The sequence below is a fragment of the Aedes aegypti genome, chromosome 1, assembly GCF_002204515.2.
Source record: "Aedes aegypti strain LVP_AGWG chromosome 1, AaegL5.0 Primary Assembly, whole genome shotgun sequence".
NCBI lineage: Eukaryota > Metazoa > Arthropoda > Insecta > Diptera > Culicidae > Aedes > Aedes aegypti.
The window spans coordinates 108,100,938-108,126,887 of NC_035107.1; the positions used below are offsets into that span (position 1 = coordinate 108,100,938).

At 38.1% G+C, this 25,950-nt stretch overlaps 2 protein-coding genes across 2 annotated transcripts in view; one reads left to right on the forward strand and one right to left on the reverse strand.

Annotated features, from left to right (window-relative positions):
• Positions 1–14,116, reverse strand: part of LOC5576468 (phosphatidylinositol 4,5-bisphosphate 3-kinase catalytic subunit beta isoform) — a 92,972-nt gene extending 78,856 nt beyond the window's left edge. The window contains exon 1 of the mRNA XM_021844748.1: positions 13,370–14,116. The gene's annotated coding sequence lies outside the window, so the exon portion shown is untranslated. The remainder of the gene's footprint in view (positions 1–13,369) is intronic.
• Positions 14,117–16,839: 2,723 nt separating this feature from the next.
• LOC5576470 (arf-GAP with coiled-coil, ANK repeat and PH domain-containing protein 1) overlaps positions 16,840–25,950 on the forward strand; it is a 31,149-nt gene continuing 22,038 nt past the window's right edge. Inside the window, exon 1 of the mRNA XM_021844759.1 lies at positions 16,840–17,472. Coding sequence (XP_021700451.1) covers positions 17,381–17,472 — 92 coding nt within the window. The 5' untranslated portion in view covers positions 16,840–17,380. The remainder of the gene's footprint in view (positions 17,473–25,950) is intronic.

Sequence of the window (25,950 nt, forward strand, 5' to 3'; positions counted from 1 at the left end):
TGACACGTTTCACGTCTTGCATTGACTCGCAAAAAATAAATGTGTTTTAAATCGAATTTCCATCAGTAAGCTATAATTTTAAGTATTATTACAAGCTGCTAACGATAAACCAGTATTTTGTTTTCATTTCATATGAAATTTTCGATGGTCTATCTTACCCCAAAATATATTTGTACCTGGGGTAAGTGGGACCTATCAGACAAAAACCAGAATCAAAACTTTTCGTACACGTTTCATACATTTTGCTAGAGAGTAGCACTAAAACATTCAAACAAATGATTTTTATAGAAAAAAGATCAACCTCAAATTACGTAATTGCATAAGAGGGAGAAAAAAAGTGTTATTATTCTTTATTTTTTAATTTATTTTTTATTTTTGAAATACGACTTTAAAATTGAACAAACACACGGCTGAAATTTGAAATGCATCATGATAACGATTACTTTTCTATTTTATTTGAACTTTATTTGTTATTTCTACCAAATTAAGTAGTGATGGAAAACAATTCCATCCCATAAGGTGGTTTTCTGCCATGCATATAAATAATAACAAAACATATTTATAATTTCGTCAATTATTGATTGTTTAAGTGCTACATTTTTATTAACAACTTATAAATGATATATTTTGAACATTTTTAATTCCTCTTTACGCTTTTATTGAGGAGTTTTCAGTTAATATTAAATGTGAGGTAACATACTATTAAACAAAGGGTTTCTTCCTAAAACGTAACGTATTTTATGGTTGATCCCTTCTGTACATCAAATATGTTCTAAATTAAAAATCTATGACTTCTCAATCCTTCTATTGTAATGCTTGACTTACTGATGTGGATTGACGCATGAATTGCCCCGTTTAGCGAGGCAACTGCGTCCAATGGCTCATTCTAAAACTTTCTTCCAAGGTTTTCACAATTTCGAAATTATTCGATTAGTTTCATGCACACACCAGCAAATATGTTGCCAAAACGTGATTGTGTTGTTGGATTTGAAAAATATTGACATTTGGAAATGTTATTGAACAATTTGTTTGAACTATCGTTTTTTTCGTTCCCACTTGCCCCGCGGTACCTTATAAGAAATGAATGTAATGTTTGAAATGATACTAATAAAGAAATTAAAAAAAAGCTCCAGGTATTCGCTTTAAGTTTCTTTAAGGAATTCTCCAGAAATGATATGAGAAATTTCCTAAGGAAAACTTCATCAAATTTACCTAGGAATTCTCCAACAAATTCATTCAAGGAATGGGGTTGATGCAAAGCCAGAATCGTTACTCACCATATGGTAACACATAGTCGAAACATCATCTGGGAAAAAGTTATACCTATGTCGAAATACATCTAAGGAATTATTTCCTGACATTGGGAACTGCTTTCGAAAAAAAAACCTACCACGCCTACCGAACATTTTTTCTGGCCTTTCCCCATGCAGAATGATAATTTGTACAACACGAATTCTGCAACGAGTTACGAACAGCTTTTTTTTTAATTTCATAGAAGGTCATTTCAGGGTATCAGAAATCATATCGAGAAGCGTTTACCATTCTTTTGCAACTAGAGAGAGAGTTGCGCAATGACGCTTTCTACACTGCATAATTCAGTGCAGGAAAGAAAGTGTCCAACAAAAATGATGAGGAATCAAATGTATATCACATTTTGAAATCAAACGCATTTTTTTTGTAACCTCGATATTTGTGTTTTATTTGCTGAAATGGAAGAGCAGAAGTCCAGGTTAGGTGAGGTGATTAATTTGTACAATTTCATCTTGCTACCAATAGTTCAATCGTGTTTTAAGCGACAAAGAATTCCATACTACTTGGCTATTTACTTGATGACATTGTCAATATGAGTGTCAAATTTTAATCTATCATCAATAACCACTCCAAGATATTTAATTTCCTTAGCGCGATCAGGTGTCTCATCATCAATTCTAACACGACACATTTTGATTTTCATCGGTTCCGCAACTGTAAACTGTTCGTACTCTAACCATCTATTTAGAGAACGCAAATCTTTATGCAAATGTGAAAAGGCTTCATGCATGTTCCTATCTGCAATGAATAATACGGTATCATCTGCAAATAGTTTGACCAGACCAAAGCGTGTCGTATCATTATTATGCATTACAAACAAAATGGGCCCTAATATACTTCCCTGTGGTGCACCAAGATTACACTCCACAGGGCTTGATTTAAAAACATTAATTTTTTGAGTTCTTCCACACAAATAGTTCTCAAACTATTCATATGCAGTACCCGAAATTCCAAAACGCTTGATATTTCAACAAGGTTTAGACATTATTTCTTCAAGTCCTGGTCAACGGGAATCAAATACAATAAATCTATGAATTCATTGACCATCCACTGCTTACATGTTGCTTGAGACAATAAATTACAAAAAATGCCCAAAGATCGAACACCGCATCGCAATCTGATGATGGTTAAAAATCGTGCATGACACATGTACTGACGAATGAATGAATGGATCAATGCACGAGTTCATTATTTGACGTTTGAGCGGTGCCGTGTTATTTACGTGACCATGGAATTCGGCACCGCTCGAACGTCAGATTAGTGAACTCCTGCATTGGTCCAATGAACAAGTTAGCATTGCCATTGCCAGCATAGCAACAAGAGTCCATGAACCAATGCACGAGTTCACTATGGACCAATGCACGCATTCACTCGTTGACGTTTTAGCGGTGCCGTGTTATTTATGTGACTATGGTAACCAGTGAATTCGGCACCGCTCAAACGTCAAATTAGTGAACTTGTGCATTGGTCCATTGTCTCCGCAAGAAGCTAGTTGTCGTTTCACCGCGCTCCGTTTTTTTAAGTTGGATTCAATTTGTTTGCGAACGTTGAAAATAGTAAATTACGTCGTAGTATCCTTTTAACTCTACCAGGAGTCAATATCTATCACAGTTGTTGTCAACGATATCATTTGCGCTGGAAAGTAGTAATTCTTATGATAAAACTCGACGTTTGAGAACTCAAAACTCCATCGCTGTGAAGATGCTTTGTAAAAAGTGCACTCATTCTATTGACATGAAGACGGAATGCTTCACTGTGTGCGAAGGAAACTGTAGCGGAGCTTATCATGCTCATTGTGTTGGACTCTCTGAAGCTGCTGTGAGTGTGATAGATAGCCGTAGCGGTAAACGCGCAGCTATTCAGCAAGACCAAGCTGAGGGTCGTGGGTTCGAATCCCACCGGTCGAGGATCTTTTCGGGTTGGAAATTTTCTCGACTTCCCAGGGCATAAAGTATCATCGTACCTGCCACACGATATACGCATGCAAAAATGGTCATTGGAATAGTAAGCTCTCAGTTAATAACTGTGGAAGTGCTCATAAGAACACTAAGCTGAGAAGCAGGCTCTGTCCCAGTGGGGACGTAACGCCAGAAAGAAGAAGAAGAAGTGAGTGTGATAAAAAAGAACATCATATGGCTTTGCGATATTTGTTTAGAATCGTTTCATGTCGAACGCTTCCAAGAGCTGATCGAATGTAAACAAGACACAGAGCACAGTGGTCCAAAAGTGGAAATAATAAAAGAAATTAATGAATTGAAGATTCAAATTTCCAACATCACTACAATGTTGTCAGGATACTCGCGACGTTCAACATTAGAGGAATCATTACCATTGCAACAAGTTTCAACACCGTTAGGGGCGGTCCATTAATTACGTAAGACAATTTTCGGGGTTTTTCAACCCCCCTCCCCCCATGGTAAGATTTTTTGTATGAAAATTAAAACTAAATTGTATGGCGCGTAAGAAATCTCAAACCCCCCCTCCCCCCATAAACCCTTACGTAATTAATGGATAGCCCCTTATCATCTCCGGACGCTCTGAACGAAGTATTGCGAGAAAGTTCTGCTAATCATACAAATGAAGGAATAGCATGCACCAGTACGGAACGACAACATTCTTTTTCGCTGCATTTATCGAATGTGAATAGTTGTGTGACGGAACAAGATATCGATTCGTTGGTATCGAAATCGCTTGGAATTACGGATATCAAGGATGGAAAAAAATCGACTCTAGCGATAAACAACACGGTATACGAACGATCTAAAAGGGCCGTCGCTCTTGCAGCAAGCATGATTTGAACACCTCACCACGCGCGCACTCTACCGACATATGGAGCATCCGATGCATTGTTTGTCGGGGGACAAAGAGTATATCGGATGTTGTTACAAGTAGCGATCAACTTGAATCATGGCGCATTCGCGCCATTATTTTTCACTAAAACCATGCCCGAATGATTTTAGAATCGCAAACATTATATTTGAAGGGATATCATCAGATAAAAATGGAACAATCCTCAGAATGATAAAACTACGACTCGCGAACACTTAATCGCTAGCATACATGCAGAACGATGCATTAATCGCGGAGCGTAGTTTGTTGTGATATCTTAACGACAAAAGGTTAATCGTTGTTGCTATGATCGCACGATAAAGAACAACCGCGATGCATCGTGGATTTTGTCATGATCACTAGATTTCCATCCTTGACGGATATAGACAACAGGACCGTTACTAAGCTCGTGCCGAAATGGAAACCATGTGAAGAATTGGACTACATCTCCTTCAAAGTGGTTCTCGATGAGAAATGGAAAACAGCAGCATTGAGATCGTCTACTTGGCCACCGACTATAAAATTCAGGGAATTTATCAATCGCCAAAGATGTACTTGGTATCCGTCTAGTTGATCTAGTCTCACTGAAATTATATGCTCGTTGTTAGTGTTTTGTGTTCGAAGTTGTTGGTTTTAAAGTGCATAAATTCGAAATTTACTGGTTTGTTTTATCTGTATTTAAAAAAAAAATTGTTGTCGTATTATTACTGTCTTATTGCCGTTTTTATTACTGTAATATTGTCAAAATGCTTATTGTTTACCCTAGTTTTAAGAACACATCATTGGGGCAGAATCAAGCCTGTTGATGAACAAATAAATAAATAAATAAATAAATATTGCCTTTGTTTTCCGAATGATGAGTGTTTTGATCGCATTTCACTGACCATTTAGAACGATATGAAAACAATCATCATCATCGACTGAGAAAAGACAGTGCTAACGTGTTCATTTTTTTATATTCTTTGAAGCTCCCGGTGATGCTTTTGGCTCACTAACAGCGGATTTACAAATGTGCTTCATAATTACCTATTTTTTACAATTTATTTTCGTAAGATAAATGGTAACTTTGAACGGGATTGACCTTTAGATATGGATAGGCATCATGTCTGGAAATTAAAAATCAGAAATTTTCAAACAGATATGCTTTTCAGAGAAAACACTCTCCGAAAATAGAGATTTTCAAGAACTTCGAGACACAAACCTCAACCAAACTAAATTAAAACTTCTTCTTCTTCTTATTATTATTGGCATTAACGTCCTCACTGGGACAGAGCCTGCTTCTCAGCTTAGTGTTCTTATGAGCACTTCCACAGTTATTAACTGAGAGCTTTCTTTGCCAAAGATGCCATTTTCGCATTCGTATATCGTGTGGCAGGTACGATGATTCACTATGCCCAGGGGAGTCAAGGAAATTTCCATTACGAACAGATCCTGGACCGACCGGGATTCTAACCCAGACACCTTCAGCATGGCTTTGCTTTGTAGCCGCGGACTCTAACTACTCGGCTAAGGAAGACCCCAAATAAAAAAAGTTAAAACTTGCTCCAATCATAAAATCGTGTTCGACAAAAGTTCGTGAAATTGGATAAACTACTATATAGAGGTATTTCCGATAAATTTTGGTTTTCCTTTCGGAAGTTATGATTTTTTAAAGCTTGAAAATAGTCCAAAAACACATAATTGATTTAAAGCACACCTAAATTTACTCCAAATTGACTAAAATTTCGACCAGAAGTTCTTTTTGACATGTAAAATGAAAGTATTGGTTGTCTGGGGAGTTGCTAGACATTTTTGAAAACATGAATAGGTCTATTGTGTAGGTAGGATGCCACGAAAGCGATCTTGCATGACGTTAACATTATCAATTCCAGCCAATCCTCAAACGTTTAGAGAATAAGTAAGCACTTCAGATCACTTTATAAATTGACGAAACGATTACAGTTGAAATTATTTACACGTTTTATTATTCACTGATTCAGAATATCTCCGATAACAACCTCCTATCAAAATTCTTGCCGACTAATCGATCCATTTCCTAGTCTACTACGATGCAACGTTCTATATGTCATCTCCTACTGATACTCTACTAACCATTATTTGATGAAAAAATTCAAATCTACAGTTACTATTAACCGACTGTGTTATTTCGGTTGGATCATTAACTAACTCTATGATCGATGAAATACTATCGACGAAATATTTATCAAAACGACATGTCGCGACATGCAATTATTTGCCCTGACTGTTTTAATGTGCCATAGAAAGTTATGGTTCGTGATTTACAATTACTGGGCTTCAATAAAGACTTTAAAATTTTCCATAACTCTTTGCTGTTGTTCTGATGCTGATCAATTTTCCTCTGGATATATTCACAACGCATCTTTTGATTTGCGATTATATATCACGCGCGATTTGTGTACCTATTCCAATTATTATCACTTGTATTTCTTTAAAAATATCTTGTACAATTTATTCTTTTGCGTTTAAAGCCTGAAGGCTGTTTTGCAATTGACAAGAAAAGTAATTGCCTATCTCGATGCGTGGAAACTTTCTGCCCAAAAACGGCAAAGAAAATCACATTTCTTTGATGGCAGTACGATCAAGAAAAAGTAAAAGATCTAAACTGTACTAGCTGCTTGAGTTTTGCAAAGATACAAACTTCTGTTCAACTAATTTGTTGGTACCTACTTTTTGATTTTTGAATTGATGCCCATTTCACATAATTAATTTATTCGAAATGGACATTGATACTATTGGTGACGATCATTTTGCCTTTTGCTAACCAGAAAGATCCGTAGCCACCAGGCGTTGCAGAATTCGCTCTCATTTGAGAATGAAGCACGATCAAAGCAAGCAAAGAAAAATATCCCATCTGTTGCGGTCCACGATCGTCATTGTATCGCAAGGTGTAACAAGTCTGATAAATGGAAGCAGCGAGCGAGAGCCCCAACGAGAGAGCGATGATAAAATCCATTTTTCTCGCTTGTTTACCGTTGGGGATAGGTATTTTTCTTTACTGGCACGATAAACAATCCACGAACTTCCAATAGCAATAGTGTCCCCCAGGCTTGGAGCATGTTTAGAGGGGTTTTATCATGCACTACTATCCCCCCAATCTGATCAAACTTGTAGCAGTATACGATAAACAGTCTCTCATAATGTGCAGCATGTTATGATAGTTACAGAGAGCGATACGTGAGCGATTCTCTCAATTTTCTCAGGATTCAATCCCTGGTAGCCACTCTTACTATTAGCTAGCTAGACACATCGTTATCATGTACGACGTAGGGAATATTACTCTGAGGAAAATGACTAGTAGATTCACTGAGTACAAATAAGTGGCGACAATCTTATTTTAATATGGTTTTTACATTGCCATAAAAAGAAATACCTCTTTCGTAACAACGGTATAAATAATCTAATTCCAGCTTCATTTTTGCAAAATTTACAAGTAGAAAGTAGGCGTTGTGAAGCATTGCATTTGCCACCGAAAAGTAAATCTTGTATTAGACTGTAATAGAAGCCTAAGGTAACTTTACTCTTAAATATTCACTATAAAAATGACTATGGAAAGTAAGACGCTAAGATCGATCATTAGGGTTCACTTGCTAGGTTCGAGAAATTGTTGAACAGACCAGGAAAGTGACTTTTTTCTTTAACAATACAAAATGAAATTAACTAGAACTACTACTAAACAGCTTAATTTTGTTAAGACTTCACGACAATTGACATTTAAGCCTCTAGTCTTACGTAAAAGACAGGAGTAATCATTTTGACTAGACAGTATTAGTAATGACACTACTACACTACTATTTCAAACAAATTCTGATGGAGCTGCTGATTTTCACAATGCTTCCTTTTCTCAGAAGCAAAGGAATATGGGTATTTTTCAAAAATTATCACGTCACAATACTAATAAAAAACAGTGTTCATGTCCAGGACTGAAACGGCTGTCATCCACGAACAACTGATGTGAAACCAAAAATTTGGTGCTGAAGAAGGTGCTGATTTGACAGCTCGTCCAAAAATACCGTTTTAGGCACGTGACACACTCGTTTTCGAATGCGACATTCATATTTTACCTATCAAGCTGGTGTTGAGTGTGTATTACTTTATCCAGTTTTTCTGTAATTGCTAGATAATTGAGCCACTTTTTATTAGGCACAATGATAACGATTATCAAAAGTATAATGTTTTTCTCATACCACATTTGTCGCTTCCGCACGGGTTTTGATGAGGGCAAAGCCTAAATTTGTTTACGCCAGCACTAGCGCCAAACTGATGGTGGTAGGCTTCAAGAACTAGCGCTTTCTTCAGGGGGTTGGTTCATATGGGCACCATAGCCTAGTCCGTCTGAGTATTGGTCCTGGTAGAGGGAAACTTAGCAAAAGCCAGACCGAGGGTTCAGCCTTGACAAGTTAAGCTGTCAGGCAGCTCCAACTGAATACCATACAAAACAAAAATCGATGAGAAATTGCAATTATAAAATGGAACTTCTGCTGATCAACAGTTACTGTGGGCATCATCAAAGCAGGTAACACAGCGTTATAAAAATGACTTTTTTCCGTGTCTCAAGGATTGAATAGGTCAGGGGAAGTAGAGTGAATTTATAGCTCCGAAAGAGTACATTTTGTATAAAAATTGACAGTAAAATTAATGACAAGTTCATCCCCGTCTCCTGGCCTATTATGTGCCTTGAGTTGATTTGGGGTCGTTGTCGTTGAATCTGATGCCATTTTCAGAAATGTCCTTCCACGTCATAATCTTAAGCTACAGGTCGCCAAAGTTCCATTGATGTTTTATTGATTGTTTATACGAAATTTAAAGCATAATTTATATTTTTATTCGTGATTTAATCCAGCAAGCATACAAAATAGGACTTACACTTTCATTTCAGATATATTTTGAATGAAATTGCACGATAAAATTTAGATTAAATCAATTTTTTAACATGCTTGCACTCTCCATACAAAACGCTTCGTTTCTCTTATATGGCAAAAAACAATACTTTTCTAAATTACCAAAAAATAACTTATCAGCATCGAAAATATTAAGAACTTTGCTGATACATAAGTATTGTCAGTGTTGTATTTTAAGGCAAATAGTAGACGAGAAGCGGTCGAGTACACACGCTTTTGTGGTTTGCTCCGTTCGGTCAATTACAATAAAGTAGATTGCCAGTGGTCAAGGTCACTAGTGCTATCGCTTATACAATACACGGAATTGAACAAAGGATGGATCGAGTTCAGAAGAAAAACACAATTGGATTTGAATTCGGAAAGAATGGAGCTATGCCCTCGGTGAAGGATGCCATAACTTTTGTGGCAAAGGATTTGAAAATCAAGGAGACAAATGTTCATACGGTATACCGAGATCCAACGGAAAACACGTTTTATGTTAAGTTCATTGACGAAGAAGTGCTGAAAGAAATGACGCAACGTTTGCGTGCAACGGAAACATTCAAATATGGTGATGGCACAACGGCTCAAGTCCACGTGGTACCAGCTGATGGGTTCTTCCGTTATGTGAGAGTTTTCAACCTCCCGCCGGAGGTCGGTGATACGGAGATCGCGAATGTAATGGCAAAATTCGGTTCAGTGCGGCAGGTGGTGCGAGAGAAACTGCCTGCAGATCTTGGGTTCAATGCGTACAGTGGAACACGTGGGGAACATATGGAGGTTAAGTCGGAAATTCCGTCAGCATTGTACATTGGATACTTTAAGTGTCGTATTTTTTATGAAGGACTACGCAATCGATGCTTCGTCTGCAAAGAGGAAGGGCACGTCAAGGCTGACTGCCCAAAGCGTTCCTCAGTGCAGCACAGAATTGGAAACCAGCAAAAGAACAACGTGACCGCTCACGAAACTTCGTTTGCAGATGTCATTAAGGGTATCACACCGGTACCTACGGATTCGGGTAACCAAAAAGAGAACCAGGTGGATGAAATGCCGGCTTTGGATAAGCAAATGGAACTAGGTGAATCTTCAGGAGGTTCGACAAGCATCATCCAGCGAATGAAAGAGATGGATATATCGCCGCTTCGAACGCTCGAAGTTGCAAGTGAAGGTCTCAGCACTCAGACCAGACAAGGTAAAACCATGCAGAAGAGACGAGGTAACGATAGTGATAAGGAGTCGCCTGAGTTCGACGCTCACAAAAGTGTGGTGAAGGATGTCCCGAATCAAACGAGGAAGAAGACTAGGTCATCTTCAGGGCATAGTAAGCGGAATTCAAAATCAAAGTAATGATGGTATACAGTAGAATTGTGGCCAGCATTAATCTTAATGCTATACAGACAAGAGTTAAGCTTTCGTTGTTCAAAGACTACATAGTTAACAGCAACGCAGACATTATTTTCTGTCAGGAAGTAGCCTTTCGAAATTTTTCTTTCATCTAGGGTGCAGAGCTACTTGGGCACTTCCATGATTCACTTTGGCATGGGGGGTTTTTCTCGGCCGAATTGTCTGAACCTTTGCAAAAAGGAGCACTTCAGTACGATGCACATTGAGGCCAAATATGAACTCTGTAGCTTTCAAAAAACCCCACTGCCCAAGTGAATCAAAAGTGCCAAGAATAGGATTCGGCTCCCTATTCACACATTGCGATCGTTAACATTGGGAACAATCAAGGAACAGCTATACTAATACGAAGGGGGCTAGATTACAGCGATGTAATCTGTGATCCTAGTGGAAGGATAATCTCGGTTAAAATCAATAATATCAATTACGTCAATATTTACGGCCACGCGGGGTACCAATACAAAAAGCTAAATCAGTGTTATATGTAGTTTTGAATGACATTTTTCCAAATAATGAAAAATTGTGCAAATATAAAATAAGAGGTCAGTCAAAAAACAAATGTGTAATATGTAGTAAACTTGATACTAATATACATAGGATGAAAGAGTGTATATATTCTAGAGAAATATGGAATTGGATTAAAAAAGTAGTGAGGAAACAGATAAAAGTTAACTTTAGCAGTGCTACTGAGATTATAGGAATCAATATAGGAAAAGGTAGGAAAGACCTAAAAGCAGCTCTTTGGCTAATAGTAGAAGGAATCGCATATACAACAAAGCACTATAAAAACGCTTCGTTATACGTTTTTCAACACATGTTAAGGAATCAAAGGTGGAATCAGAGGTATTTCTTTAAAAAAGTTTTCGGAACACACGCTTTTGTATTTTAAGAATTTTGTTTGAAGTTTTGTAACGATGCGTTCCAGTTCACTCTATTGAACGGAGAGATCAAGTAGGCTTGATCATTGTTCAGTTCAAAAATATGAACTCGCGTGAGCCGAAATTTGAACTCAATACATTTTGTCTATTGCACAGTATAAGCCAACATTATTTGCCGGCTGTTCAATACATTACAACAAGTATCAAACAGTTGTGCCTTTATTTTTTAGGTGAATCATTAACATATATCTTGCGTTTGAGCTCTAATCAGTATTGTGAACTGAATGGAGCGTTCTTGAGTAGCGGTAGTCTTTTGCTCTGAAATTCATTGTCTACTACGTTCGTAAGCAACAAAATGGAACGCGTTCTGTTCATTTTTGGCTCGCGTGCAGTTCAAATGCATCACTGAGTATTGTTATACACATTAAGTTTGAATTATGTGGTAAATTAAGCAAATAAATTGTCATACAAGCTGTCCAACTTGTATGCAAAATAACTGATATCGTCAAATTTTGCATTTTCAACAGCCAATACAGTCGACTCTCCACATCTCGATATCGACAATCGATATAGGGAGAGATCGAGACAAAGGACAAGTTTTTAATAAATACTAGATTAGAAGCCACTTCGTTACCAGGGAAATTAAAAACAAACGGACGTCATGTCGTCTTTGAAAATTAGATGTCTAGTAACCTTTGATGATGGGATTGATGATATCGACATACGAAGAGAAAATCGAGAACGAAAATCGTATCGAGATAGGAATATATCGAGATATGGATTTTATATCCTGTAAATAAAGAAAAAAAAATATGTTAATCAGTCTATAGTTCGGGAAGTCTCCCTTCCGCGCCAACTACAGCCAGTACTTATAGCTCAGGAATGACATGACAGTCCTTTCTCCTTTAGAAACTTTATAATAACTCTTTAAAAGCCACCTACAAGTTGCAACAACTCATACAACGAACAATCGAAAACATATCCAAAGAATTCCACAATCTTATCTTAAATGCGCAAATTCCATGACTACAACAAAACATTCAAATCATTAGATTTACTGCTCAACATTGCATTTGACAAATTCGCCAACACTAAAGAACAATTTCGTTCTCAATACAGCAATTGCTTCACAAAAGAACAACTATGTTCACAATAAACGACAATTTCGTCAGCTCTGAAGAAGAATTTGGTTCAACTCAAATCGGCAATTTCACCACACTTTCAAAAACAGATACAATTGGCAATTCGCCACCCCAAAGAAAATCGATTATCTTCAACACACGTTTCCATGATCCTCGTCGCCACTTTTATATACTGAAAATAAAGAATAAAATAATATGTTAATCAGTCCACAGTTCGGGAAGGCTCCCTTCTGCGCCAACTGCAGTCAGTACTTATAGCTCAGGAATGCCGTAGGTACGAACAGATAAAAGGTACCAAGTCAAAAGGTATAATTAATATTACTTGAGATAGGTAGAGGAGAGTGAAAATGTGTGCACAATAAAGGGACCGACAAAAACATCGACATCGATATGTGGAGAGTCGACTGTATCTCAAAAACTAGACATGCTATGATATTTTTGAAAACGGCAATAGATTCAACAACCCTCAATCAAGTAAATAGCGGTATTTAGATGCTTGAGACAAAAACGTGTTCCGCAGTGTAATCCATTGATTTGTCCATCGCTTTGTCCATCGATAATCCAACAGCATTACACAAATGCACTCGTCATTCGCTTCGTACCGTATCATATGCGCCTATCATTCCTATATTCCTACTTATTTTTTATAGACCCTACGCAGTGAGCCAACGTCTTTAAATTATGTGGGTCGCCACCCGTTAAAGTTGGCAATACCTGCGTGTGGAAAGCAGCGTTTCGCACTTGTTTAGCCCTTCTCACATGCATGCGTTGAAGAGGAGGACTAGACCAACAAAATTCGATCGGTACCCTTTCCGAAGAGCCAGACACTACTTTTTCACCCTCAGCATGTTTCTGCTGTTATTGTTGTTGTGCTTTTGCTCGCTCAAGTTCGCTACTTTAATATACTTACCCAAGTAGGAAAATCTACGTCTGCGCTTCTCTCAATACGCCACCGAGAAATCCCAGACATCGTAATGGCGCTCCTTCTTCGTTTCACATCACATTTTTTCCATCATCCGCCCTCCACACAAGACACGACTGTCAGCCTACTTTATACTTTTTATCTTCACACTGGCCGACTGCGATCGGTGCGCCACACGATTTACCAAAACCCCGAAATAAGCAGGCGAATATTAAATTTTATCGCATTGTGTTAAAAAAAAACAGCACTCATCGCTTGTTGTCAAGCTCTCGCATCGCGGCAGGCTTATCACTTGCAATTTTGCATTTTCTTTTAGCAGCAATTTTTTTTTTTTCGATGGGCAAAATGGTGCTTACGATGATTCTTCGTGTGGCAAAAAACAATCGCTGCTCGTCGTCGTCGTCTCGTATCTCTAGTTATGGTGCTTTTTTCCTTCGTTTGCTTATTCTTGAACACTCTCTCTTCGATCCACACACTGCACCATCTCTTTACTCGTGGGGGATTCAATGATTTTTCTTTCCTCAGAGCAGCCTACCAAAAAAACACCTTTTCTCGCGTATTACTCCACAATCGGGGAACAAATTTAGGAAAACTCCCTTTCTGAACACTTTAACTTCACGCTGCGACACAATTCGGACATTTTGAAACGTATTTTCAACCTTATTTTCGACCAAATTTCAATCGCTGGCAGATTACCCGTCCGACGACTTGGGTGAGCAAAATACACTGGGTTCGATCGTCGTTTAGTTCGTCGCTACATCATCGCACACACGCACACTAGCAAACACTGTATCTTACGAGGAGTAACCGTTCATTCAAGGCAGTTTCTTTCATTCATTCATTCGTTCGTTCATTCATTCGTGCATGGTCTCCTCAGAAGTTCATCTGAAGGTTGTGGTGCTGTGTTTACCAAAAATGAACTTGTCTTGCCAGAGGAGGTGAGTTCATTTACAGTGAACCACGCACGCTCAAATCGTTTGTTCAACCAAAGAGGGGCAGCCAGAGTTCATCATTCCGACGTAGGATTACAACTCTGTTTTATACATCACATAAACGCTATTTAAATAAAATATATGAAATCGGAAGCATTTGTTGGAGAAACAGTAATGGTCTTTTGACGTTTGAACGGTGATATATTCTTTAATTACCATGACCACATAAATAACACGGCTTCGCTAAAATGTCCAAAAGTGAACTAGTGCATTGGTCCATATGTAGATCGTATAAATAAACTGAGAAAAAGTTTATACTTACTTATATCCACCTGTCAGATCATTTTCTCAAGTTTGTACGATAAAATAGAGAATGCCCATTTACAAACAATTTTTGCATAGTGAATATTTTCACACCTCACACATACTCCTGCACTAGGGGGTGCGGACTAGAATATTTAAATTGTTCAAATTGAACACAATCTTTCCCGCGAGTGCTAACCGTTGTTTGTTTGCTTGTCTCGCAGAAAACCACATCCAAAGTGCACTCTTAAAATACTTCACACAAAGTAACAACAACTCAATGCTGACGATTTTCCCAATAAACAGACTTAATCAGAAACTTTCTGGCCTTGTGTTAAAAAGAAACATATTTAAGAAAAGTTGTAAGAGAGCTCTGCATAATTTGAACCAAGCAAAACTTTTCTTTAACAGTTGGCAGTCTTCGTGTCCTATAAATTGCATAACATTTTTTAGCGTGACGAAATCATGACCGAACATTCTTAGGCATACTCGGATCATTTTTACGAAAAGTTTTGTTTGACAGCAGCCTGGCTGCTTGTTGATCTTCATTTCGCATCCCCCATCATCCTGCATAACAGTTTGACAGCTGCTTCGATACCAATGTATTTTGTCTCTGTTATGATTTTCTTTGTGCGAACGATTATTGTTTCATAAATAACACATTACTTTTTGCAAAAACTAGTGCAGTAATTGGGATTCCCATCAAAAATAAAGCGACTCGTCCGCAACTGGTAAGTGTTTCGTTTAAAATTATGTGTTTTGAATGATCAATTAAGTTTTGTGTCTCACATAACTCATTTTGGTTTAGTCATAAGCATCATCAAATTTCGGAATGCTATCCGAACATTTCCAAAAATGCCACTACCCCACCGGAAGATTACTCCAGTGAGTAATGACTACGACCTGAATCTGGCAACGAAAAACGGAACTGATGCTTGGTACGCAGACGATGGTCAGCTACCCCTGACGTGGGGAACACGCTGTTGTGAGCTACTCCGGCTGCAGAACCAAACCCCCCTTCCCTATCAGCATACGGATAAAGTTCTCACCGGAATGGGTTACCCGATCTTCCCTAATCTAATATATGAAAAGGGTTGAGAATCTCTAGAGAAATTCCTGGAAGATTACTGAACGAATCAGTAAAAATAGTTCTAATTTTTTTAATATGGCACACTAGAAAAAATCCTCATATCGTTGGTATTTGTTTCACACATAGTATTTTCCATTTTTTGTCGAAACATGTTGATTATGTGTGAGACAAATAATTGGAGTTCATTCAGAATATATTGAAATTATGTGTCAGTCCACATGGTAATCATTATTGAGAGCCATGAGTTTGACGAATATAATAAATGAATAAAATGAATAATTTTAACTAGGATTAGCTCAGGATCCAATTGAATTCAAAACCATTCAATCACATGTGACAATAAAATATTGTAGTTGTTTATTGCATTTTCAATCAAAATTTTTAAAATTCTTAAAAAAGAAATACATTTTTACTATGGTCTACCAAGAAACCGAGAGAATTTCTGATGCTGCGGGACCAGGTCCGTCACACTCGGGCTCAGATTGTGTACCACTTCTAGTACTGCATTTGATCCCTCGGTAGTACAAAAGGTACCCAAGTTTGACAGATCGCAGTACACTTTTCACGGCATTCTAGATTGCCTTATGAGCCATAAAATTTTGGGCAACTGCAAGGGACATCGAGGTCTTTAATTTGTCTTTGGCGGGACTGGGTAAATAAGGGAATGGTGGCCGCTATTATGTTCAGGGGTGGTTTAGCTGGCTGCCTTCCTTGGAACTTCGTAGCGGGAAAACCTTCAATCACAATGCGCTCCAATTGTATCACCAGATATGCAGCCATTATAGATGAGGAGTTTCATGTTTCATATTCGCGTTATGTGTGAAACTATATAGAGTTTTGCTATGTGGATTCACACATATATTTGATTCACAACACCAAGTTTCATTCAATCTCATTTAAATTAATTCAATGTGTGAGATAGGTTCTAATATTGATGTGTCGATAGACATGTAGAAAATAATAACAATTTTTGCAGTGCTGAAAACTTTTTTTTTTCATCACTAAAACCTAAGAATCAGACTTGGTGCCAACCCTGCACTGTTTGGCCGATGAGGCAAATTCATCAGCTCGGTAAATACACCAACTTTTGGTTCATCTTCGTGACGGCGACGGTGGTGACTCATTCATAAAACATATTTTCTGACATTTACATCACTCGCGTAAAATTTCGATACACTACACACATCATCAGAGGCGCAGAAGCATTTTTGCTTGGTTTCGAAGCTGATTGATGCGCCTAGCAGTGAAAGTTTAGTGCATTTTATTATTCCTTGTGGTGTTTATTGGCTTTAGTTTACGGACGTTGTTATCGGTTGCTTCGGAGTGCATTTTGGTAGTGGAATCTGTAGTCATTAGTGACACGACAAGAGTGTCCGGATTGGTCAGCGGATCCAAATTGTTAAAGGCGCTTCACTTATGTTCGTGACTGAGCCGTGCCCATTTGCGTTCGTCATCGCAATTATCGTTTAGTTCGAACGGCAGCTGCTACTTTCGTATAAATCTACCCTCTTAGATAAATATTTGCACAAAAAGGAACAGTGAGTGAATGGTAGGAAAGGCAGCAAAAGCAGAAAACTGTTAGCAGTTGTGGTTTTTCCTGTTTTGTGGTGCAGTCTGCTGGAGGAACGAATCAGATATCTACTATGCCCAACAAGTAACGTAAAATAAGAATCGATGACATCGCACGGAGAAACCTCCCTCAATCCCCCAATCATGACGTGTAAAATTGATTTCAGCGAGTGTTTGAAGGATTCTCCCAAGTTCAGGTGAGTGCGTTGCTCCTTTTCTTTTCGGTTCATTGTCAAGGAGGACTGTTGTGTGCCTTATATCCATAAGTAACGGACTAATGTACTGTGACATCAAGGTGTTTTACCAATTTGTACTAGCATAATATCATGTTCATCATTGGCCATTAGTTTTTGATGTATTATTATGTTTTTCTTGGTTTTCTGATAAAATAAGGCACTGTGCATGATATGTCCATGGCAGTCCTTAGGTCCTTGCAATCAAATATTTGAACAGTACTTTTTTAAGCTCAGACACATTCGCTGTGTTTTAATTTGTCTATAGATTCATTCAGATATTACTTCAGAGATTCCTTCCAATATTATTCGAGAAATTTCCTTCCGGGACTACATCCAGTGACTTTAATAGTCTTTTATTAGGATTTCCTCTAAGATTTTCGTTCAGGACTGCAAAAGTTGAAACAGTAATGTATCTAAGTTTATATCCAAGAATTACTTTAAAACTTTGTTCTGAGATTCTTCCAGGGTAGGGTGTATCAAAATGTTACTTTGTCAGAAAACTTGGGGGTTCAACCTCCAAATGGTAACTAAGGATGTACCAATCAAATTTTTGTAACTATGAGAAATAAGCAATGCCCCGATGAGATTTTTGAAAAAAAAAAGTCAAGTTTTGTTTTCCTTTGCGTGTGTCATTGGTGTGACAGGCTAAGGCGAGGGATTAAAAGTCTAATTTTCGTGAGTTGAGTGAAATCAATAAAATATTTGTAGCTCAGCCATTTTTATATTTTTTCGCATATGCATCGCAGTCTAAACTATTAGGGAAAAACCATTCACTGTATGTTTCACACGAACAATTTTCGCAAATATTTTTAAACTATGCTTTTTCAGTACATTTTTATTTAATATCATCAAAGTTAAAGCTAGTATTATTCTAAACATGGGAAACACATTGCCGTAAATATCATACTTAACTCGACAGTGATTTGTGCAAATAACTTGAAAATGACTCAAAATATAATGATATTATGTTTGGAGAACTTGTTCATAGACCTGATATCTTCCACTCAGTGGTAACTATGTTTTGGAATTCACTCATCAGGTGGCGCCACAGCATGATCAAATGTACCTTACATTTGCACATCCAACCCCCTGAAAAAGTCGGAAATCCAACTTTGACAATGCATATCTTTGTTGTTTTCGAAGCGATTCCAGCAATGGAACCGAGCATCGTGCAAATAGAAATACAGTAAGGACCCGATTTTGTCAGCCCCTCGATGAATTTTAGGCTGACAAAATGGGGAACCTGACAAAATCTGATCATTTTATTTTGTTCCTGTTTTTCAAATTTTGACATATTACATGGTTACATACAGAGTTGCTTGCTGTCACTATCAACACTTAAAATTTGCTGATTTGTACAGGCCGACTGCGATACAATTCGGATCAATCTACATTATATCAATATCATGCTGTCTACTCCATCACAAGTGCATTGATGGCGATAGACTATGGATATCACTGATGGGTTAAGTTTAGCCTTAAATTAAGCAGTTTAAATGGCAATTTATCAGTACGATATTTTTGACAGTGTTACAGATAGGTTGAAACTATTTGTTGGTCACTGAAAAACAGTAATAGCATGAATAATTACCACGTGATCACTCATTCCGCAGTGATTATGATCTAGAGTGCGATGTCGCATCACTGCAGTTGGTTGTCAAATCAAAGTGATATTGATAGCTCGCAAGTGATAGTGATAGTTTTAGACCATCAGCCATCAGCTGATATGATTGATAATAAGCAACTCTGGTTACATAGACTTTTAAGAGACCGATAGACATGGGCGTAGCCAGTTTTTTTATCAGGCGTTGCTTCTCCCTTATATTGGTAATATCGATTTTTAATACTTGATAAAAGGCATTGCCTTTGCGCTCTCTGGCTACGCCCATGCGTTCATAACATTAAACATCATCATCAATTTTAATGAAAACGTGGTAGAACATGGCGCGATAACAATTTATTGACAAATTGACAAAGAGGCTGACAAAATCGGGTCAAAAAGCTGACAAAATCGGGGGTAGACAAAATCGGGGGCAGACAAAATCGGGGGCTGACAAAATCGGGTCAGTACTGTATTATATTCTGCAAACGATAGGAAAATACAAACTACATTTTTAACGAAAAAAATGACCAAAACAGGGTTAATTTTAATATACTCAGAAGTAGCAGGTTTTTTCTTCAACAAAGTAAAAACGTGAAATTTTGATGACTTTCTCTCAAATTCCGCGTAATTCTAGATAAAATGTGGATTTCAGGCATATTTCTGCAAAATAATATGTGCCTCGTCCTTTTGCTCCGCTGATTAGAAAATTCATGAAACAACTAATAAACTTCAAATCATCCTGTTTGTAAGCCTAGAAACACCCTGACAAGAAAATATGAATAAGACTTTATTTTGTTCCATGCAATGAAAGCTCGACCGTATTAAGAGTAGAACGCTATTGGCGCTGTTCTCACAAAACTGAATTAGCTTATTATTACATTTAACTGTATCTTTTCATTGTTTGTTCGATGCCATGTTGTAGTGGATGATTTTAAAATTTATTTGACCCTTTGAGGACCGGTACTCAAGCTGTCAGCGCGTGGCAAACTAGATGTTAGTAACACGAACAGTAGCGACATTAGCATTCTTAGGTTAATGCTTCTACTATCATGCAAGATCAACGTCCATTATAATAGGTTCTTAATAAATGCGTCTACCCAAAGTTATTTAGCAATAGACACTTCATAGCATTTTAGAAAATACATTCAACAATAAAACGAAATTTAAAGCTATGACATATAACTCTTATTAATGTTCGAATCCTCTGAGCAGAATCTCAATAGAGAAACTTAAAAGTAGATGCAGTACCGTGTACCTGTACCGCATATCTGTCAAAGATAAGCATTTAGGAGCGGAATTAAAAGGTACACGGTACTCCATCTACTTTTAAGTTTCTCTATGACATATAGTTTTTTTTTTTGACATGAAAGTTTTCGTTGAAATCGTTTTAGCAGAAATTGAGTTTTTTGTTGCACTTAAAATTAGTTTCACTAAAAAAAATAATAATAAATACTCTTTGTTTCAAACATTTGCTTATAAAACAAAATTCAAAGCAATGACATGTTATTTTATTGACATTAATTTGACTAGTGTAGTCCAATGCAAGGTATCTAAAAGGGAGGTAATATGATATGTCAAATTGCTGAATCCGCCATATTGGAGAAGCATACGACAGCTGGTCACTTTGTTTTCATGGAAGAATCCAGCAGGCCATGAAATCTAGTCTGCTTTTTTCTCTTCACAGTTTGTTTTGTTTGGTGCACGAACGGAAACGTCATGAATACTAGCCAATGGAAGTAAAATATGGTACAGCAATCAGAAATCAGTTGGAAGCTTTTTAGGATAGTTGTTTTATAGAGTAAAATCAAGAGTATACTGCACGATCCATTAGCAATAAGGTGAACTATAATTTGAAGTATTTCTGCAGATATTAATCATCCGTATTCGGAATCTTTCAGGGCATCCTCAATTGGTTTTGTTTAACTAATGCTTAAGATTACTTAAATCGTAGAAGAAGTTGCATTGGACAGAGATAATTAGATACATTAGAATGTTGGCAAGTTTCGCCGAGAAGCGTCCAGGCCTGTCCAGACAAATTAAGAACAAATGAGCTGCAACAACGCTTTGAATGAATGAATTGAAACTATCCCTTATTCTACACAGAAATCTTTATTATAATAAATCTAAATTGTGACTATTGCTGCTTTGCGGAATGCGCTTTATATTTCCACATTGCTTGCTTGTTCTTTGAAGACCGACCATCGTATTGGTTACAGGACGATAACTACAATTGGTTTCGCTATCAACTGTTCGGGAATCGAATAAAAACCACGTTCTTCACACATTTCATAACGCTGAAGAGGCTGGGTGGGTGTCCTTAAGATGTTACAGTTCATACAAAATTCGAAAAATATTCATACAAAATGTGTTACGAAGGGGTGGGTGGGTGTCAAAAATGATCACTTATGGCGTTATTATATTTGTGACTGAACCCTTAGGGTTTTTGGTGTTAGCAACCGTATTCTCTATGTGCAAAAATATGATGGCGTTTAGAATTAAATAATGTGACTTCATCTTAGAGACAATGAAACTTTATCCTACTTGCCTTCACTATGGCACACACTGCAACGATCTTGAATATTATAAACACATCTATGAATACGATTATACAAAAACATATCGGCCAGCTCGCCGACTCGCCAGCTGTCAACTGAATATAGAACAAGCATTTTGTAATTTAAAAAAGTGAGCCAAAAAATTATTAAATACTCCAAATCCAGCAACATTCTGAATTAAAGATCCATCAGTGAAATAAAATTGATCACGACTGATACCTTCAAATTTACGTTTAAATAAATAATTTGCAAAACGCGGATGTTCAATTTTTGGAATTTGTTTCAATTTTTCATATAAAGATAAATCAACAAGGGGTCGAAAAGTATGAATAATTGTAATTTTGGAATCTAGGGGAAGAAATTGGCGTTAAATTCTCATTTAAACAATATATAAAGGAGCTTAATATTTTACTTGACGGGTTGATTTCATTTAACGATTTTAAATTATCAATAATATTTTTTAACCTAAAGAGCTGTTAAAAACTCAAGGGTTTAGCCTGTTACTCTGTAAATCAAAATGCAAAGCAATGATTTGTTTTTTTTTTTTTACAATAATTTGCTTTTAGATGTGTAGTGAACATGTTTGAGCAAGAATTGAATTTAAGATAACAATCAAAATTTATTTTACTTGAAAAACTAGGAAACATCCAACTATTACCCTTATGTTACCTTATATCGAAGTTCAAAGCAATGACATGTTTTTTTTCGACATAAGTTTGTTTTCATAAGATGTGTGGACAGAAATAAACGAATTTACGAGTCATCGCATTAAATTTTTGTGTAGATGCAATTACTATTTACAATCAGAAACTTTCAATGAACTTTTATAAACAGATTGATGTGAAAAAGTTACGAGTCTTTGTTTTATTTATTTAATGGATGACATCAACAGGAAAAACAGATCCCAATGATTTATAACTCATTCTTGTTTAACAATTATTACCAGTTACAAACTAAAATACAATTCATGACAAAAATACAAACCCAATATCATTGTTCGCGAAAAAAATGAAAGAAAACAGCCTCAAACTTTCTCCGGATCGTTTCTCGGGAACGTAGAAGTTGAATAAATTGTTTTTAATTTTTGATTTGCAGGCAAAAGGTTTATAAAAGAACTTTTCGTTGTGTTTGAAACAAAATAATTTTTTAATGCACTCAAAGATTTCATTTTCTGAACAAACATGTTCACCAGACTTCTATAATAAAATATATAGCGACAAAACAAGATGACATCGCATTAAATTTTGATTTATTGGCAAATAGTATAAAAAATTGAATCTTCGTAATTTTCCATTTCTGCACAAATATATACAATAGACTTTACTGCCGTGAATCGCAAGTCAGTTCCATCTGTATTTTCGTCAAAATTGAGTTGAGTTCAGTTTTTAACATATCTTTGAATGCTGCACTAATGAGATAATATGATTTGTTTGGGAAAAGTAGGAAAAACAGCAAGACAAATTGTCCCATGATGGAAAGTCCCACTACATATTTTCACAACGTGTAACACAAAAATCGTGTTTTGATAATCTTTATAATTTTCTCGAAACGATGTCGTAGTGAAAAGCAGATTTCGAAGGTTTCATTAAGATTGGAACATGTTCCAGTCCTATGGAATTTTTTGAATATTCGTTTGGAAAACGATTTTGGAAACTTAACAGCCCATTTTCTCAGTGCCTACTTTTTACAGATGAGACTGACTTGCGATTCGCGGCAGTTTAGCAGTCAGGGTTCAATCGTTAAATCCACCAGTTATTGCTTTGGATTTAGATTTATAGGCAAACAATGTTAAAAAATTAAATTTACAATAGTTTTTTTTAATTAAAAGATATTTTGATTGGGCACGGTAAATGGCTGGGCATGGCGTACCATTGGTACCTCGCGTACCTGCAGGAATAAAATAGACCGCTTTGTGTGGTCCTTAGCCTCTTGGCCAGCAACTCCCATCCCTACCTCCTCGTGGTACTGGCCGGGGTACGAGTAACCTTAGGGAAGATCTGGTAACCAATTCCCGTGGGAACTTCGGTCGTATGCTGGCAGAGAAGGGGGGGGGGGGGGGGTTGCTTTTGCTTCCTGGAGCGTCTGTACTCCATGTTAGGAGCGGCTCACAACAGCGTCTGTTTTCCATGTCAGGGGCGGCTGATCATCGTCCGAGTGCCAGAGAAGGACTCTAAGCTAAACTGCGCACTATAGTCCTCCGAACATTTAGGGGGAATGGTCCTCCGGAAATCTAGGGGATTGGTGTCAGGCCCTGCAAGCCAAACGTAAAAACACATCAGCACAGGAACGTCAACGAGAGAATACGGACCGGAACATTCGGCAAAGACCACAGCGACGGAAATGGACTAGCGATTGGAAACTCGGTACGTGGAACTGTAAATCTCTCAACTTCATCGAAAGCACTCGCATACTCTCCGATGTACTGAAGATCCGCGGTTTCGACATCATAGCGCTGCAGGAGGTGTGCTGGACAGGAGCAATGGAGCGAACGTTTAGAGGTAATCATACCATCTACCAGAGCTGCGCCAACACACGCGAGCTGGGAACAGCTTCCATAGTGATGGGTGATATGCAAAGCAGTGTTGCATTTGAACGCGTTCAGTTTGCGTTCCAGTTCAAACCTTTGAACGAGGGATCAAGTAGGCTTGAACAATGAGCAGTTCAAAAATTTGAACCCGTGCGAGCTAAAAACTGAACGTGAAAAGAAAACTGGCTTCATAGCAGATACATGACATATTTGAATGCGAAAATTTAGTAAAGTTGTTAGCAAACTTTAATGGTTCCATATATTTAAAATGCCATGAACTCAATATGTTCTTATTTAGTTTTTTTATGGTTTTCATCTGCGTTGTGCATTTTGAAGTGAACGGGCCGTTCTTGAGCAGGTGCAGAATCTTGCACGAGAGTTCAATGCTTGCTAGGTTCTCGTGCAAAATTAGAACGCGTTCAGTTCACTTTTGGCTCGCGTTCAGTTCAAAATGCATCACTGATGCAAAGGCGCGTGATCAGGAAAGTTCAGCACCAACCGGCTGACGAACGAAAACGGCCTACGACTGATAGATTTTGCCGCCTCAAAGAATATGGCCATTCCAGCACAGCTTTCCGTATCGGTACACCTGGAGATCACCTCAGCAGACAGAATCGCAAATCGACCACGTTTTGATCGATGGACGGCACTTCTCCGACATAATCGACGTCAGAACCTATCGTGGCGCTAACATTGACTCCGACCACTACCTGGTGATGGTGACACTCCGCCCAAAACTATCCGTCATCAACGATGTACGGTACCGACGCCCGCCTCGGTACAATCTAGCGCGTCTGAAACAACCGGATGTCGCCGATGCGTACGCGCAGCATCTTGAGGAAGCGTTGCCGGATGAGGGCGAGCTCGATAGGGCCGCTCTTGAGGACTGCTGGAGGACAGTCAAAGCAGCCATTAACGACGCTGCCGAAAGCATTGTCGGATATGTTGAACGGAGCTCAAGAAACGATTGGTTCGACGAAGAGTGCCAGGAGGTTTTAGAGGAGAAGTATGCAGCGCGGGCTGCAATGCTGCAGCATGGTACGCGGCAAAACGTGGAACGACACAGACTGAAGCAGAAACAGCAAACCCGTCTATTCCGGAACAAAAAGCGCCGCCTGGAAGAGGTGGAATGCCAAGAGATGGAGTTTGTACCGTTCTCAAGAAACGCGTAAGTTCTATCAGAAGCTCAAAACAACTCGCAAAGGCTTCGTGCCGCGAGCTGAAATGTGCCGGGATAAGGATGGGAGCATCTTGACGAACGGACGCGAGGTGATCGAAAGGTGGAAGCAGCACTACGATGAACACCTGAATGGCGCAACGAACACAGGCACAAAAGGTCAGGACAGCGAAAGCGATGGCTACGTCAGCACAGCGGACAGTGGAAACCCACCAGCTCCCACGATGGGGGAAGTTAAGGATGCCATTCAACAGCTCAAGAATAACAAGGCCGCTGGCAAGGATGGTATCGGAGCCGAACTCATCAAGATGGGCCCGGACAGGTTGGCCGCTTGTCTGCATCGGCTGATAGTCAGAATCTGGGAACGGAACAACTACCGGAGGAGTGGAAGCAAGGCGCTATATGCCCTATCTACAAAAAGAACGACATACTGGAGTGTGAAAATTATCGTGTAATCATTATCCTAAACGCCGCCTACAAAGTGCTATCCCAGATTCTCTTCCGTTCTCTATCACCTATAGCAAACGAGCTCATGGGAAGTTATCAAGCAGGTTTCATCGACGGCCGCTCGACAACG